This window comes from Cetorhinus maximus, unplaced genomic scaffold (assembly GCF_964194155.1).
Source record: "Cetorhinus maximus unplaced genomic scaffold, sCetMax3.hap1.1 HAP1_SCAFFOLD_325, whole genome shotgun sequence".
NCBI lineage: Eukaryota > Metazoa > Chordata > Chondrichthyes > Lamniformes > Cetorhinidae > Cetorhinus > Cetorhinus maximus.
In genome coordinates, this window is record NW_027596275.1 from 36,303 (window position 1) to 50,553 (window position 14,251).

The window sequence follows — 14,251 nt, forward strand, 5'->3', positions numbered from 1 at the left end:
TGTCCTTCTCTCACTCTCTCTCTCTCCAGTCCAATCTTTCTCTCTCCTTCTCTCTCTCTCTCCAGTCCAATCTTTCTCTCTCCCTCTCCAGTCCAATCTTTCCCTCTCCTTCTCTCTCTCTCGACATTACAATCTTTCTCTCCTTCTCTCCCTCTCTCCAGTCCAATCTTTCTCTCTCTCTCTCTCTCCAGCCCAATCTTTCTCTCTACTTCTCTCTCTCTCTCCAGTCGAATCTTTCTCTCTCCTTCTCTATCTCTCTCTCTCTCCAGTCCAAACTTTCTCTCTCCTTCTCTCTCTCTCTCTCCAGTCCAAACTTTCTCTCTCCTTCTCTCTCTCTCTCTCTCCAGCCCAATCTTTCTCTCTCCTTCCCTCTCTCTCTCTCTCTCCAGTCCGATCTTTCTCTCTCCTTCTCTCTCTCTCTCCAGTCCAATCTTTCGCTCTCCTTCTCTCTCTCTCCAGTCCAATCTTTCTCTCACCTTCTCTCTCTCTCTCCAGTCCAATCTTTCTCTCTCCTTCTTTCTCTCTCTCCAGTCCAATCTTCCTCTCTCCTTCTCTCTCTCTCTCCATTCCAATCTTTCTCTCTCCTTCTCTCTCTCTCTCCAGTCCAATCTTTCTCTCTCCTTCTATCTCTCTCTCCAGTCCAATCTTTCTCTCTCCTTCTCTCTCTCTCTCCAGTCCAATTTTTCTCTCTCAGTCACTCCAGTCCAATCTTTCTCTCACTCTCTCCAGTCCAATCTTTCTCTCTCTCTCTATAGTCCAATCTTTCTCTCTCTCTCTCTCCAGTCTAATCTTTCTCTCTCTCTCTCCTGTCCAGTCTTTTTCTCTCTCTCTCCAGTCCAATCTTTCCTCTCCAGTCCAATCTTTCTCTCTCCCTCTCCAGTCCAATCTTTCTCTCTCCTTCTCTCTCTCTCTCCAGAACAATCTTTCTCGGTCTCTCTTACTCCAGTCCAATCTTTCTCTGGCTCAGTCTCTCCAGTCCAACCTCTCTCTCTCTCAGGTCCAATCCTTCCCTATGATTCTGTTTCTTTCTCCAGTCCAATCTTTCTCTCCCCTTCCCTCTCTCCAGTCCAATCTTTCTCTCCCCTTCTCTCTCTCTCTCTCCAGTCCAATCTTTCTCTCTCCTTCTCTCTCTCTCTCCAGTCCAATCTTTCTCTCTCCCTCTCCAGTACAATCTTTCTCTTTCCTTCTCTCTCTCTCGCCAAAACAATCTTTCTCTCCTTCTGTCTCTCTCTCCAGAACAATCTTTCTCGGTCTCTCTTACTCCAGTCCAATCTTTCTCTGGCACAGTCTCTCTCCAGTCCAATCTTTCTCTCTCCTTCTCTCTCTCTCTCTCTCCAGTCCAATCTTTCTCTCTCCTTCTCTCTCTCTCTCTCTCTCCAGTCCAATCTTTCAATCTCCTTCTCTCTCTCTCTCTCCAGTCCAATCGTTCTCTCTCATTCTCTCTCTCTCTCCAGTCCAATCTTTCTCTCTCCGTCTCACTCTCTCTCTCTCCAGCCCAATCTTTCTCTCTCCTTCTCTCTCTTTCTCCAGTCCAATCTTTCGCTTTCCTTCTCTCTCTCTCTCTCTCCAGTCCAATCTTTCTCTCTCCTTCTCTCTCTCTCTCCAGTCCAATCTTTCTCTCTCCTTCTCTCTCTCTTGCCAGTCCAATCTTTCTCTTTGTCTTTTTCCCCAGTCCAATCTTTCTCTCGCTCAGTCTCTCCAGTCCAACCTCTCTCTCTCACCGGTCCAACCTTTCCCTATGTTTCTGTTTCTTTCTCCAGTCCAATCTTTCTCGGTCTCTCTCTCTCCAGTCCAACCTCTTTCTTTCTCTCCACTCCAATTTTTCTTTCTCTCTCTCCACTCAGTTCCTCCATGTCTTTCTGTAGTCCTGTCCGTCCATCTCACTTTCCAGTCTAGTCTCTGTATTTTTCTCTCTCTCTCTCTCCCGTCCAGTGTCGCTCTTTCACTCTCTGACTCTCCCTGTCTCTCTCTGGTTAGTTGTCGCTGTTTGTGTGTTGTGGAGGGATTTTTGTGGTGTTACAGGAGCTGTTCTGGGGTGTGTACTGATCGTGTTTCCGGGAATTATGTCATTTACCGTCGGTCATGTGGTCTTATTCTGAGTTGGTCATGTGAGGAGCTAATCGCGGCTGCTACGTTGTTCTGAGATTTTCCGAGTTCTGCCTGTTAATCTCAGTCTCTCTCTCCGCCTGCTTTGCAATGATGTGGCGGTGTTTGCTGTTGCTTTTTTGTGTGAGCAGTGCTCTGGGATACTTCTCCCCAGATGAAGTCCTGTCCTTGCCGGGTCTCAGCACCAGACTCAACTTCAGGCAGTGGTCCGGGTACCTGCAGGCTTCTTCAGGCAAACATCTACACTACTGGTAAGTGAAGGGGGCTCCACAGGAGGTTGGACACTCGACTCTGGGTTTTGGGACAAGGTAGAGCTCGTATTTTACAGTCCCTGGTCTCCTGAAATCTCAGTGCTGAACATCCTAGCTTGAAACCTTGACCAGGCAGGAATAATGAGCGGGATAGGCGGATGGTGGAATCTTAACCTAGCAGGAGTCTTAGGAGGAAATAAATCTCTATGCCACCCCTCCCCCTCCCTTATTACCCCTTACCCACTCCCCTTGTTCCTCATTCATTTCCTCCTCCCTGTAAGTGGAATGATGTACATTGATCAGGTTCTGTATCATAGCGGCCGCATAATCCTGGAGTTATCATAAATGAGGAAGATTAGCTTAATATTCGAGGAGGTTTTAGCCTGAGATGTTAGGTTTTGCTGTAATGTGATGGGGTTTATATTGTTCAGTAGTTGCAGTGTGATTAAAATTGGACATTATGCTTATGGTAATTTGAACGGGACAATCTTTCTTCTTTAGGAAACAACACAATTTTTTTTGTCTGGGAGGGTGTTCTGCATCACATGCTAGCTATGTAATTGCTTCTGGAGTTTGCAATTAAATGAAAATTAACAGGTTTGCATTTGATTTTTATCTTGCCCCTTTTTAAAATGATGACTCGCTTAGAGAACACAAGCCTCGAACTGACTTTAGGGACAAAATCACGCAGGGGAGAGAGGTCATTGTTTTATGGAATTTCATCGCCGGGTGCGTTAAATGAAGTCTCTGATCAAATTTCCTCTGCTGCCAATTGTACCCTGTCAAAATGTCAGATTCTCTGCCGGTCATCTGGAGCCTGCAGATTGATTCAGAAACTCCTTCCCCATCCTTTCCAAGATTTTGGGATTTCAGGCTCCCTTGTTTTGCCCCCTGGAATTGCTGGATTGCTGAATCTCCACATAGGAATGGGTACGTTGGTTATATAGTACTCTTTGAAATGGCTTAGGCCTTGAGAAGGGAGCCACACCACATCCTGGCTGAGGTGGAGACCATGCCTTACAAAAAGTCAGTAAAACAGCAGATAATGTAAACCTGCACATTGTGGCCTCCTGACGCAGTTCTGATTGCTGAAGGGGGTCAGAGAGAGATTCCCCCCTCTTACAGAAACATGGTTACAGGAGTAAGCCACTCAGCCCCTCATTTGTATCGTCATTCAATCAAACGGTGACTGCGCTGTATCTTAACTCCGTGTTCCTGCTTTGATTCTATATCCCTTAATACTTGTGTCCAACAAAAATCTTTCAATCTCAAGTTTTGAAATGTTCAGTTGACTCCTAGCCTCAACTGACTTTTTTTTGGAAGAGAGTTCCAGATTTCCATTATCCTTTGTGTGAAAGAGCGCTTCCTGACATTACCCCTAAACTTCTTGGCTAAATGTACTTTGTTCTGGACTCTCCCACCAGAGGAAATCATTTCCCTCCCTTTCTACGCTGAAATTCTTTAATCATCTTTAAACATGTCAATTAGATCACCATTTAACCTTCTATACTCAAGGGTCTAATTGGCCCTGGAGTTTTATGTTTTCATTGTCTGGCTGTTTTGTGTGTCTCAGGAAATAACGCTGCTGCTCAGGAGAATGCTGTCTAATCATGATGTTCCAGGCATCGTGACTGTGTGGGGCAAGCTTGATGGACCGAGATAGTCTTTCCCTGCCTATCATTTTCATACATTCCTGTTTCTGAGAAGGAAGCACCTCTCCTGGGGAGAAGTTGGGGAGAGACTCTTGCAATTAAGCATCCCTGAAATGAGGATTTCACAATGGTATTCTTTGCCACGAGGTGTGGGGTTCAATCCTGGACTGTGACTGACTGGGGGTATTTGACCATAGGAGGCAGTTACAGCCAAGTCTAGTCCTGCCCCCATTTTAGGCAGGGGTGGCAGGGGTGATGGGGCAGTCAACGGATTGAGACTGGACACAGGAATCTTGGCTGAATTTTTTTCCCCTTCCGAATGCAGGAGAGTTGAGGCTATTAACAGTATCCCAGATGTAGTCAGTTAACTGAATACGGGCTGGAGCTCAAAGCTGGGGTCTCCTGCCCTGTGGCTTAGGTACACCCTGTCTTTGCCTACTGAGACACTGGCAGAACTAATAGCTGCCTGACCCTGGAGTCCATTTTCCCACCTCCAACAGCCTCTCACTCTGTGCAGTGAGAATGGGAGTGTCCTAAGGGGTGAGTGTCTGTCTGTGTGTGTGTGTGTTTACAATATTGGTAATATACATTTACAGACTTGCATGTGGGCCGTGATATTCACAAAGCCTCTTATAGACATAGGAAAGGGATAGGCCATTTAATAACTTGAACCTGTTCTACCATTCAATAAGATGATCTGTAACCTTGCCCCATATCCTTTAATATCTTTGGATAACAGCAACAATTAACATGGCTGTCCAAGGTCACCAGCATCCTCTTAGGGCACAGTACCTGAAGAAGAGAGTGAACATGAATCTATCAATCTCAGATTTAAAATTAACAATTGATCCAGTATCACTGGAACTTTTTTCCACACGCAGCCAAACTGCTTCCCTTTGTGTAGAAGTGTTTCCTCATTTCACTCCATAAAGGTCTAACTCTAACTTTTAGACTATGTTCTCTAGTCTTAGACTCCACCAACAAGTGGAAATAGTTTATTGTAACCTACACTCCCTATTCCCCTTAATATCTTAAATTTTGATCAAATCAGCTGTTAACCTTCTAAATTCCAGGGAATGCAACACTGGTTTGCTTAATCCCTCCTCCTAATTTGACTTCACTCTGAACATTTTTCAATCTGCTGATGTGTGTAATGTATTTTTGACTCCCAAATTGCTCAGCAACATACAAAGAAATAATCTGAAACTGTTTAGCACTTTCATAGCCTCAGGAAACCCAAAAGTGCTTTACAGAAAATGAAGTGTTTTTTTTAAGTCGAAAACAGAAAATTCTGGAAATACTCTGTAGGTCAGGACAAGGCTGTTCGTCAGATCTAATGAGAGGTCATTGACCTGAAATGTAACCTCTGTCTGTCATTCCACAGGTGCTACCTGTCCTGTTGAGTATTCCCAGCATTTTAATTTCAGACTTCCAGCATCTGCAGCATTTTGCTAGTGAAGTTAGTCACTGTTGCAATGTAGGAGAAGTGGCAGCCAGTTATCTCACAGCAAGATGATAATGAGCAAATAATCTGTTTCCTTGATGTTGATTGAGGGATATATAAATATTGGCCAGGACACGGAATAATGCTCCTGCTCTTCAAAATATGCCACAGGACCTTTTATGTCCACCAGGGCCTCAGTTTAACATCTCATTGTCAAATGGCACCTTCCATCGTGCCACACTCCCTCATTACTGCGTTGGGGTGTCAGTCTAGATTTTGTATTCAAGACTCTGGAGTAGGACTTGAAGCCATAGCCCCCTGACTCAGACGAGTGTACTACTACTGAGCCTTGGCAGGAACTTAAAAGGTTAATGAGAATAGCTCAGGATTGGAACTGCTGCCAGAATCTGAATCTGAGGTGATTGTGAAAAAGGGCAATGAGTGGGAGAATAGGTTGCACATTCAGACATGTCATTACTACCAATTTAAACCTTATCTTGCGTAAACCAGCCACCCTGAAGACGTTTTTACAAAGTAAATAGCTGCTCTAGCAGATTAGGAAAGCTGATTACTCAGTCAGTGCTGAGTCGGCATGTGGGACAATGAGAGATTGGGCAACAAATTGGCCCTTGTGCCCTTGTTGAAGGGAAATTAGCCAGAATCCCTGCTCTTGATCACTGCAGGAACGGACATTCAGCCCCTGGGGTCTGCTCTACCTGCTCTTTAACTAGATCAGGACTGATCTGCACCATAACTCTATTTATCCAGCATTGTTCCATGTTCCTTACAGGTGTGTATAGTTGGGGAAGACAAAGAATGAACTAAAATCTGCATCATGTGAGACAAGTCGGGGTAAAGTGGGTTTTTGTTTTGAGATACAGAGCTAGAAATTTCAGTCTGGAAACAGGCCCAAGATTTGCCCCACCAATTTCATGTTGCTGTTTCTCCTTCCCTTCAGCACATCCTATTCCCATGTGCCTGCCCTGCCCCCATATCCCTTTGTCGTTCTTTCCTTCCTCCAGCTATCTGGCCTATTTTTAGATGATATGGTCTTTCTTTGGCGTTGCTGGTCCAGAACAGAAGTGGTTGGGCGATGCCCACTCATTGACCTCAGCCTGAGGAATGCTGTAGCTCTGGCCAATGAACATACCAGCCTTCCAGTCAGGACACAATCACTTTCCATTCCTCACACTCAAGAGGGGAACTAGAAATTGGCACTTGATTTTTTTTTAGAAGGCTGTTGAGAGGAAGAGGAGGTGAGATTCTGGCTTGTAACCTGAGAGCTTGAGTAGCAGAGCTGATGTACGTGGGCCGTGCCCAGGAATCCAACAGCGAGAGACCAAGCAGGCAAGTTTCCTGTGTGCTCGCCGGGCTCGGGTTGCATTCCTGTGGGATCAGTTTCAAACACTGGCACCACTCCAGCTTCAGGTTTTCTTCGTCATAACTGAGTGAGAAGCTCTGTCAGCGTTGAATCACAGACAGCTCAGCTAGATTCATTTTGAATAAAACGCCTGACACATTTAAGGCAACTTCCTCATTTGTAAAACCTTCTCTGACCCATTAAATGGAAGTTTCAAATAACTGGTTTGTAAACCATTCCATATTTTGGCATGCAAATCCAGGTATGGGGCTGGTTCAGTGGGACTTTTAATTTTTATTATATTGGCTGCTACATTTCTTGCATTACAGTAGTGGCAACACTTCAAAAGTACTTCATTGGTTTGAAAGCACTTCGGGATGTCCAAGGTCGTGAAAGGTGCAAGTGAATGCAAGTAATTTTTAAAATTATTCATGAGATGTACGCATCACTAACAAGGCTGACATTTACTGCCCTCAAAGTTGCTGGTGAGCCCGCTGCCTTGAACCACTGCAGTCCATGTGGTGAAGGCATGACCACAGCACTGTTAGTTCAGATTTTGACTTAGTGATGATGAAGAAATGGCAGTATATTCCCAAGTCAGGATGGTGAGTAACTTGAAAGGGTAATTGCAGGTGGCGGTGTTCTCAGACATATGCTGCTGCTGCTCTCCTAGGTGGTAGACATCACAGGTGCTGTCAAAGGAGCCTTGGTGAGTTCCAGCAATGCATCGTGTAGATTGTACACACTGTTGTCACTATGCACTGGTGCCAAAAGGAGTGAATATTTAAGTTGGTGCATGGGGTACCAATCAAGCAGCTGCTTTGTTCTGGATGGTGTCAAGCTTCCTGAGTGTTGTGGGAGCTGCACTCATCCAGGCAAGTGAAAAGTATTCCATCATACTCCTGACTTGTGTCTTGTAGATGATGGATAGTCTTTGGCAAGTCAGGAGGTGAGTTACTCGCTAGAGAATTCCTAGTCTCTGACCTGCTCTTGTAGTCACAGTATTTATATGGTTAGTCCAGTTCAGTTTCTGATCGATGGTAACCCCTAGATGTTAATGGTGGGGGCGATTCGGTGATGGTAATGCCATTGAACGTCAAGGGAAGATGGTGAGATATTCTCCTGATGGAAATGGTCATTGGTGTGACTATTACTTTCCACTTATCAGCCTAAACCTGAATGTTGTTCAGGTCTTATTATATGCAGGCACAGATTGCTTTGATATCTGAGGAGTTGTGAATGGTATGAACTGTGCAATCATAAACAAATTTCCCCAATCCTGACTGTATGATGGAAGGTAGGTCATTGTGAAGCAGCTGAAGATGGTTGGGCCCAGGACATGATCCTGAGGAACTCCTGCAGTGATAAAAAACAAAAACAGAATTACCTGGAAAAACTCAGCAGGTCTGGCAGCATCGGTGGAGAAGAAATCAGTTAACGTTTCGAGCCTTCACGGCCCTTCGGCAGAACAGAGCAGTGATATCCTGGGGATGAGACAATTGGCCTCCAAAAAGCACAACCATTTTCCTTTGTGCTAGGTATGACTCCAGCTAGTGGAGAGTTTTCCCATTGAGTTCCCTTGACTCCTATTTTGCTAGGGCTCCTTGATACCACACATGGTCACATGCTGCCTTGATGTCAAGGTCACTCTCTTGTCACCACTGGAATTCAGTTCTTTTGCCCATATTGGGACCAAGCTGAAATAAGATCAGGAACCTGGTGGAACCCAAACTGAGCATTAGTTATTGCAGAGTATGTGCTGTTTGTTAGCATTTCTAACAACTCCTTCCATCACTTAAAGAACGTAAGAACATAAGAAATAGAAGCAGGAGTAGACCACATGGCCCATTGAGTGTGTTCCACTATTCAAGACAGTCGTAGCTCATCTTGGGCTTCAACTCCATTTTTCCTGCCTGCTTCCCATATCTCTTAATTCCCTGAAGCACCAAGAATCTGTCTGCCCCAAACTTAAATACATTCAACGATGGTGCATCCACAACCCTCTGGGGTAGAGAATTCCAAAGATTCACAGCCCTTTGAATGAAGAAATTTCTCCTCATCTCCATCCTAAATGATTGGCCCCTTATCCTGAGGCTTTGCCCCCATGTTTTAGATTCGCCAACTGGCGGAAACAGTCTCTGTGTCCACCCTATCAAGTCCTTCAGAATCTTGTGTGCTTCAAGGGGATTGCCCTTCATTTTTCGAAACTCCAGAGAATATAAGCCCAATTTACACAGCCTCTCATCATAGGACAACCCCCCTTATCCCAAGGATCGTACTGCCTCCAATGCAAGTATATCCTTTCTTAAATGTGGAGACCAAAATTTTTTTTTTCATTTGTGGGATGTGGGCTTCGCTGGCTGGGCCAGCATTTATTGCCCATGCCTAATTGCCCTTGAGAAGGTGGTGGTGAGCTGCCTTCTTGAACCACTACAGTCCATGTGGTTTAGGTGCACCCACTGTGCTGTTAGGGAGTTCCAGGATTGTGACCCAGCGACAGTGAAGGAACAGCAATATATTTCCAAGTCAGCATAGCAAGTGGCTTGAGGGAATCTTGCAAGTGGTGGTGTTCCCATCCATCTGCTGCCCTTGTCCTTACACATGTTGGAAGTCTTGGGTTTGGAAGGTGCTACCTAAGGAGCCTTGGTGAGTTTCTGCAGTTCATCTTGTAGATGGTACACACTGCTGCTACTGTGCATCGGTGGTAGAGGGAGTGAATGTTTGTGGATGTGGTGACAATCAAGCGGGCTGCTTTGTCCTGGATAGTGTCAAGCTTCTTGAGTGTTGTTGAAGCTGTACTCATCCAGAAAAGTGGAGATTATTCCATCACACTCCTGATGTGGTCTCACCAAAACCCTGCACAACTATCGTAAGACTTCTTTATCCTCATACTCCAATCCCCTTTGCTACTGGTTAAGACAGACTGACAGGGTGGTAATTGGCAAATTGGATGTGTCCTGCTTTTTTGAGGACAATTACCTGGACATTTTCTCACGAGGTTGAGTCAGGGAGTTGAATGTGGATATGGCTTGAGATCTGAAACGTACTCTTCTGTGGTTGAAAATTGTCTACCCATGACTGCTCTTGTAACTCACAACTATTAATAACTGCTGACCATCAATAACCAGTGACCAAAAATAACGAAAGCCTTCACATCACAAGACACAATAGGCAAAGGTGATCGATTCAAATTGAGCTGCTGACCAGTTTTGCACTTGTGTATCTGGGTCACGCAGGGCAGCGAGTCCTGGTGAGGAAGTTATTCCCATTGGGTGGGGAGAAAATTGTGGAATTTTTTTTTCACACACCAGATTTAGGAGGGGGAATTATCTGTGATTCACTGTTATTTTATGTGGATGTTAGCCCGGTTATAGATCATCCATCAGAAAATTTACTTTCTACTGTCCGGTTTACATCCCTCTCCCCCTGTTCCTGCTCTCTCCCTTCCCCCTGTTCTCGTACTCCTCCCTGTACAGTGTATAAGGAACAAATTGAATGAACTGGAAGTATAGATTCAACCTGGTGGAGTTGACATGGTAGCCATTACTGAAACATGGCTACAAGACCCTGTTAGAACTGGGAGTTAAATGTACCAGGTTCTAAGTTCTACAGGAAAGACAGGGAAAATAATAGTAGGCGAGGAGTAGCCTTAATGATTTATCATTGAATTGATTTCATTCTTAAAGAGGAAATAACAAGGGATAAGCAGGCAGTGGAGCCTTTATGGGTAGAATTAACAAATAGAAAAGCATTTAGGAATGTAGTGAGAGTTGTTTGTGTTCCATGGTAGATTGTATAAATACTGAAATTAGCCTATAGCAAATATTTTGTAGTTTTAATGGGGAGTTTAAGCTTTCATATAGAATGGGAGAAGCAGACTAAAAGATGTCAGGGAGGCTGTGAATTTCTTGTGTGCCTGGGCTAGTATTCTTCAGCAATATGTCCTTGAACCAACAAGAGGGCAGACCTATTAGATTTAGTAATGAGTAATCACAGAACTGTTACAGCACAGAAGGAGGCCATTCAGCCCATTACATCAGCACCGGTTCTCCAAATGAGTATTTCGCCTCATGCCATTCCCCTACCTTCTCCCCGTAACCTTGTATGTTCTTCCTTTTCAGATAACAATCTAATTCCCTTTTGAATGCTTTGATTGAATCTGCCTCCACCACACTCTCAGGCAGTGCATTCCAGACCTTAACTACTTGCTGTGTGAAAAAGTTTTTTCTCAAACCACTTTTGCTTCTTTTGCTAATTATTTTTAATTTGTGCCCTTTCATTCTCGATCATTTTACAAGTGGGAACAGTTTCTCCCTATCTACTCTGTCCGGACCCCTCGTGATTTTGATTTTCAAATCTCCCCTCAGCCACCTTTTCTCTAAGATAAACAGTCCCAAATTTCTCCAATCTATCTTCATAACTGAAGTTCCTCATCCATAGAAGCATTCTCATGAATCTTTTCTGCAGTCTCTCCAATGCCTTCACATCCTTCCTAAGGTATGGCACCCTGAACTGGACACACTACTCCAGCTAAGGCCAAACTAGTGTCTTACATAAGTTCAACATAACCTCCCTGCACTTGTACTCTATGCTCCTATTAATACAGCCCAGGATACTATATGCTTTATTAACTGCTCTCTCCACCTGTGCTGCCACCTTTAATGATTTATGCGCACATTCACCCAGGTCCCTCTGCTCTTGCACTCCCCTTCAGAGTTGTACCCTTTATTTTACATTGTTTCTCCATGTTCTTGCTAGCAAAATGAATCACTTCACATTTCTTTGCATTGAACCTCATCTGCCACTTGTCTGCCCTCTCCACCAACCTGTCTATGTCCTTTTGAAGTACTAAACTGTCCTCCTCACAGTTCCAAGTTTTGTATCATCTGCAAACTTTGAAATTGTGCCCTGTAAACCAAGGCCCTGATCGTTAATATGTATCAGGGAGAGCAAGGGTCAAAACACTGACCTCTGGGGAACTCCACTACAAACCTTCCTCCAGCCTGAAACCACCCGTTAAGCACTACTGTCTGTTGTCTGACCCTGAGCCAGTTTTGTATCCATTTTGACACTTTCCTTTTTATTCCATGAGTAATAACTGCTCACAAGTCTGTTGTATGGCACTGTATCAAATGCCATTTCGAAATCCACGTCAACGGTATTGCCCTCATCAACCCCCTCTGTTATCCCTTCAAACAAACTCCAAGTTAGTTAACCATGATTTTCCCTTAATAAATGTACACTGGCTCTCCTTAATTAACCCACATTTGTCCATGTGACCGTTAATTTTGTCTTGAATTATTGTTTGTAGAAGTTTCCCTGCCTCTGAAGTTAAACCGACTAGCCTGTAATTGCTCGACTTATTTCAACAAGGCTGTAATGTTTGCAGTTCTCCAGTCCTCTGGCACGACCCCGGAGTATAAGGAAGATTTAAAAATTATGGTTAGTGCTTACACAATTTCCACTCTCTCTCCCCTCAGTAACCTTCAATGCATCTCACCTGGTCCTGGTGTTTTATCAACTTTAAGTACAGACAGTTTATCCAATACCACTTCCTTATCAATTTTAAACCCTGAATTACCCCCTCTCTCAGTACCTTCCTCCTTGGTAAAGACAGATGCATAGTATTAATTTCATACCTTAGCTGTGTCCTCTGTCTCCATGAGGAAATCCCCTTTTTGGTCCCTAAGCAGTCCCACTCCCCCTTTTACTATTTATGAGCCTATTTGAACTCTTCTTTCCCAGACCATTAGTCCAGTCCAGTAACATCATTGTATTTCAGTTTTAATAAATATCATAACGAGTACCAAGACTATGGGGCTAAGCTGGACAGCCTTGAAAACACATGTGGGAATTGCAATGCATAATAACCCACATCCATTCGATGTGATACAGGCAGTAAACCAACGTCATGTTACTGGCTCATTGTCATGATTTCTGCACACAGCCTGCACTGAACACACTGCTGACTGGCTGCATCCACCAGTTGGGGGCCCAAAATTGTTACTTGCCATCATTGCTTAAAGCCAGCCTGGACCTTCCAAAGAAGTGGCTGGAGCAGGTGCGAAAAGCCCTTTGTGACCTGAATTTAACCAGTGAAGGAGAGAAGAATGGCTGAGCATGGGAACGAGCGGGCACCCAGTCCCTCCAGCGCTGCACTGGAGGCAGGAGCGAGGAGAACCGCCCCGCAGCTGCAGAGTGTGAGGAGTTCATCCTGACACGAGGTTGGATTTTACTCTTCCCCTGCCGACAGGTTTGAAGGCGGGGGGCATTCGTTAAATCTAACAAGCAGCCTCCCTGTCCCCTGTCCGCCCGCCCCTACACAGTTATAACGGCAGCAGTGGTGGCATTAGATGGTTGGCCCAACAGCAGGTGAACCAAGGCCCCCAAATGGACAATGGGGGCCTTATCCCACTGCCAGCATTTATCCAGCGGCAGGAGAGGCCCGTGCCAAGCAGCCAGCCTGGCAGGTTTCCTTGTGCAGGCTGGTGGTGGGCAGGTATGTCCCTCCTTAAAGGGCCCCTGGACCCATTATACCTTCCCTCAAGTTGCCTTCCCCCCAGCCCCCCTCCCCATGGCCTCAAATCCCAGCCCCTGCCTCCCCTCTCCTGGGCACATAACCAAAGGCAGCAAGAGCCAATCAGCATGGGAGAAGGGAGCCCACATGCTTTATCCTGTATAGCAGAGACTGTCCTGGTCACCATCAAAAGGGCCATTGCTGAAGCCGTGGCCAGCAACAGGACTGAACCCATAGAAGATGACAGCCTCCCCATGCCTAAACCACCTCCTTTCATGCCGACTCTTTCCATCCACTCCCTCCCCAACCCACCGTTCAACACTTGCCCCTGACTTACAAGCCGCAGGTGTAAGAATCTATCTCCAACCCCAACCCCCAACGCTTTTCTCCTTTCGGGCACCCGAGAAGTGCAATCCGACCAGGCAGTGGAGGAAGACCTGAGAAGAGAAAGATGATAAAATCACGGCCCCATCATTTAACAGAGACGCAGGATCTGCACCTGGCAAGACTGTAAGCATGAGTGCACAAAGCCATACGAGCCAGATTTATTTAAATCTAAGAGCGTGTGAACATTTATGAAACAGTGATCATAACATGATTAAATTCAGTGTAGTATTTGAAAGGGAGAAATGAGAAACAACTGTTTTGATTCTAGATTTAGGTAAGGCTGACTTCAGTACAGAATCACAGAACCTTTACAGTGCAGGAGACCATTCAGCCCATCAAGTCTGCATTGGCTCTGAAAAAGCATTCCACCTAGTCCCACCCCCCTGCCTTATCCCTGTAATGTTGCACATTCTTTTCAGGTAGCAATTCAATTCTCTTTTGAATATCTCGATCAAACCTGCCTCCACCACCCTCTCAGGAAGTTCGTTCCAGACCCTTTGGGTGAAATTTGTTTCTCGCATCACTATTACTCCT

The 14,251-nt window shown here is 45.1% G+C and overlaps 1 protein-coding gene across 1 annotated transcript in view; it reads left to right on the plus strand.

Moving 5' to 3' along the window:
* Nucleotides 1-2,149: 2,149 nt before the first annotated feature.
* LOC144673295 (lysosomal protective protein-like) overlaps nucleotides 2,150-14,251 on the plus strand; it is a 53,124-nt gene continuing 41,022 nt past the window's right edge. Inside the window, exon 1 of the mRNA XM_078535209.1 lies at nucleotides 2,150-2,357. Coding sequence (XP_078391335.1) covers nucleotides 2,197-2,357 — 161 coding nt within the window. The 5' untranslated portion in view covers nucleotides 2,150-2,196. The remainder of the gene's footprint in view (nucleotides 2,358-14,251) is intronic.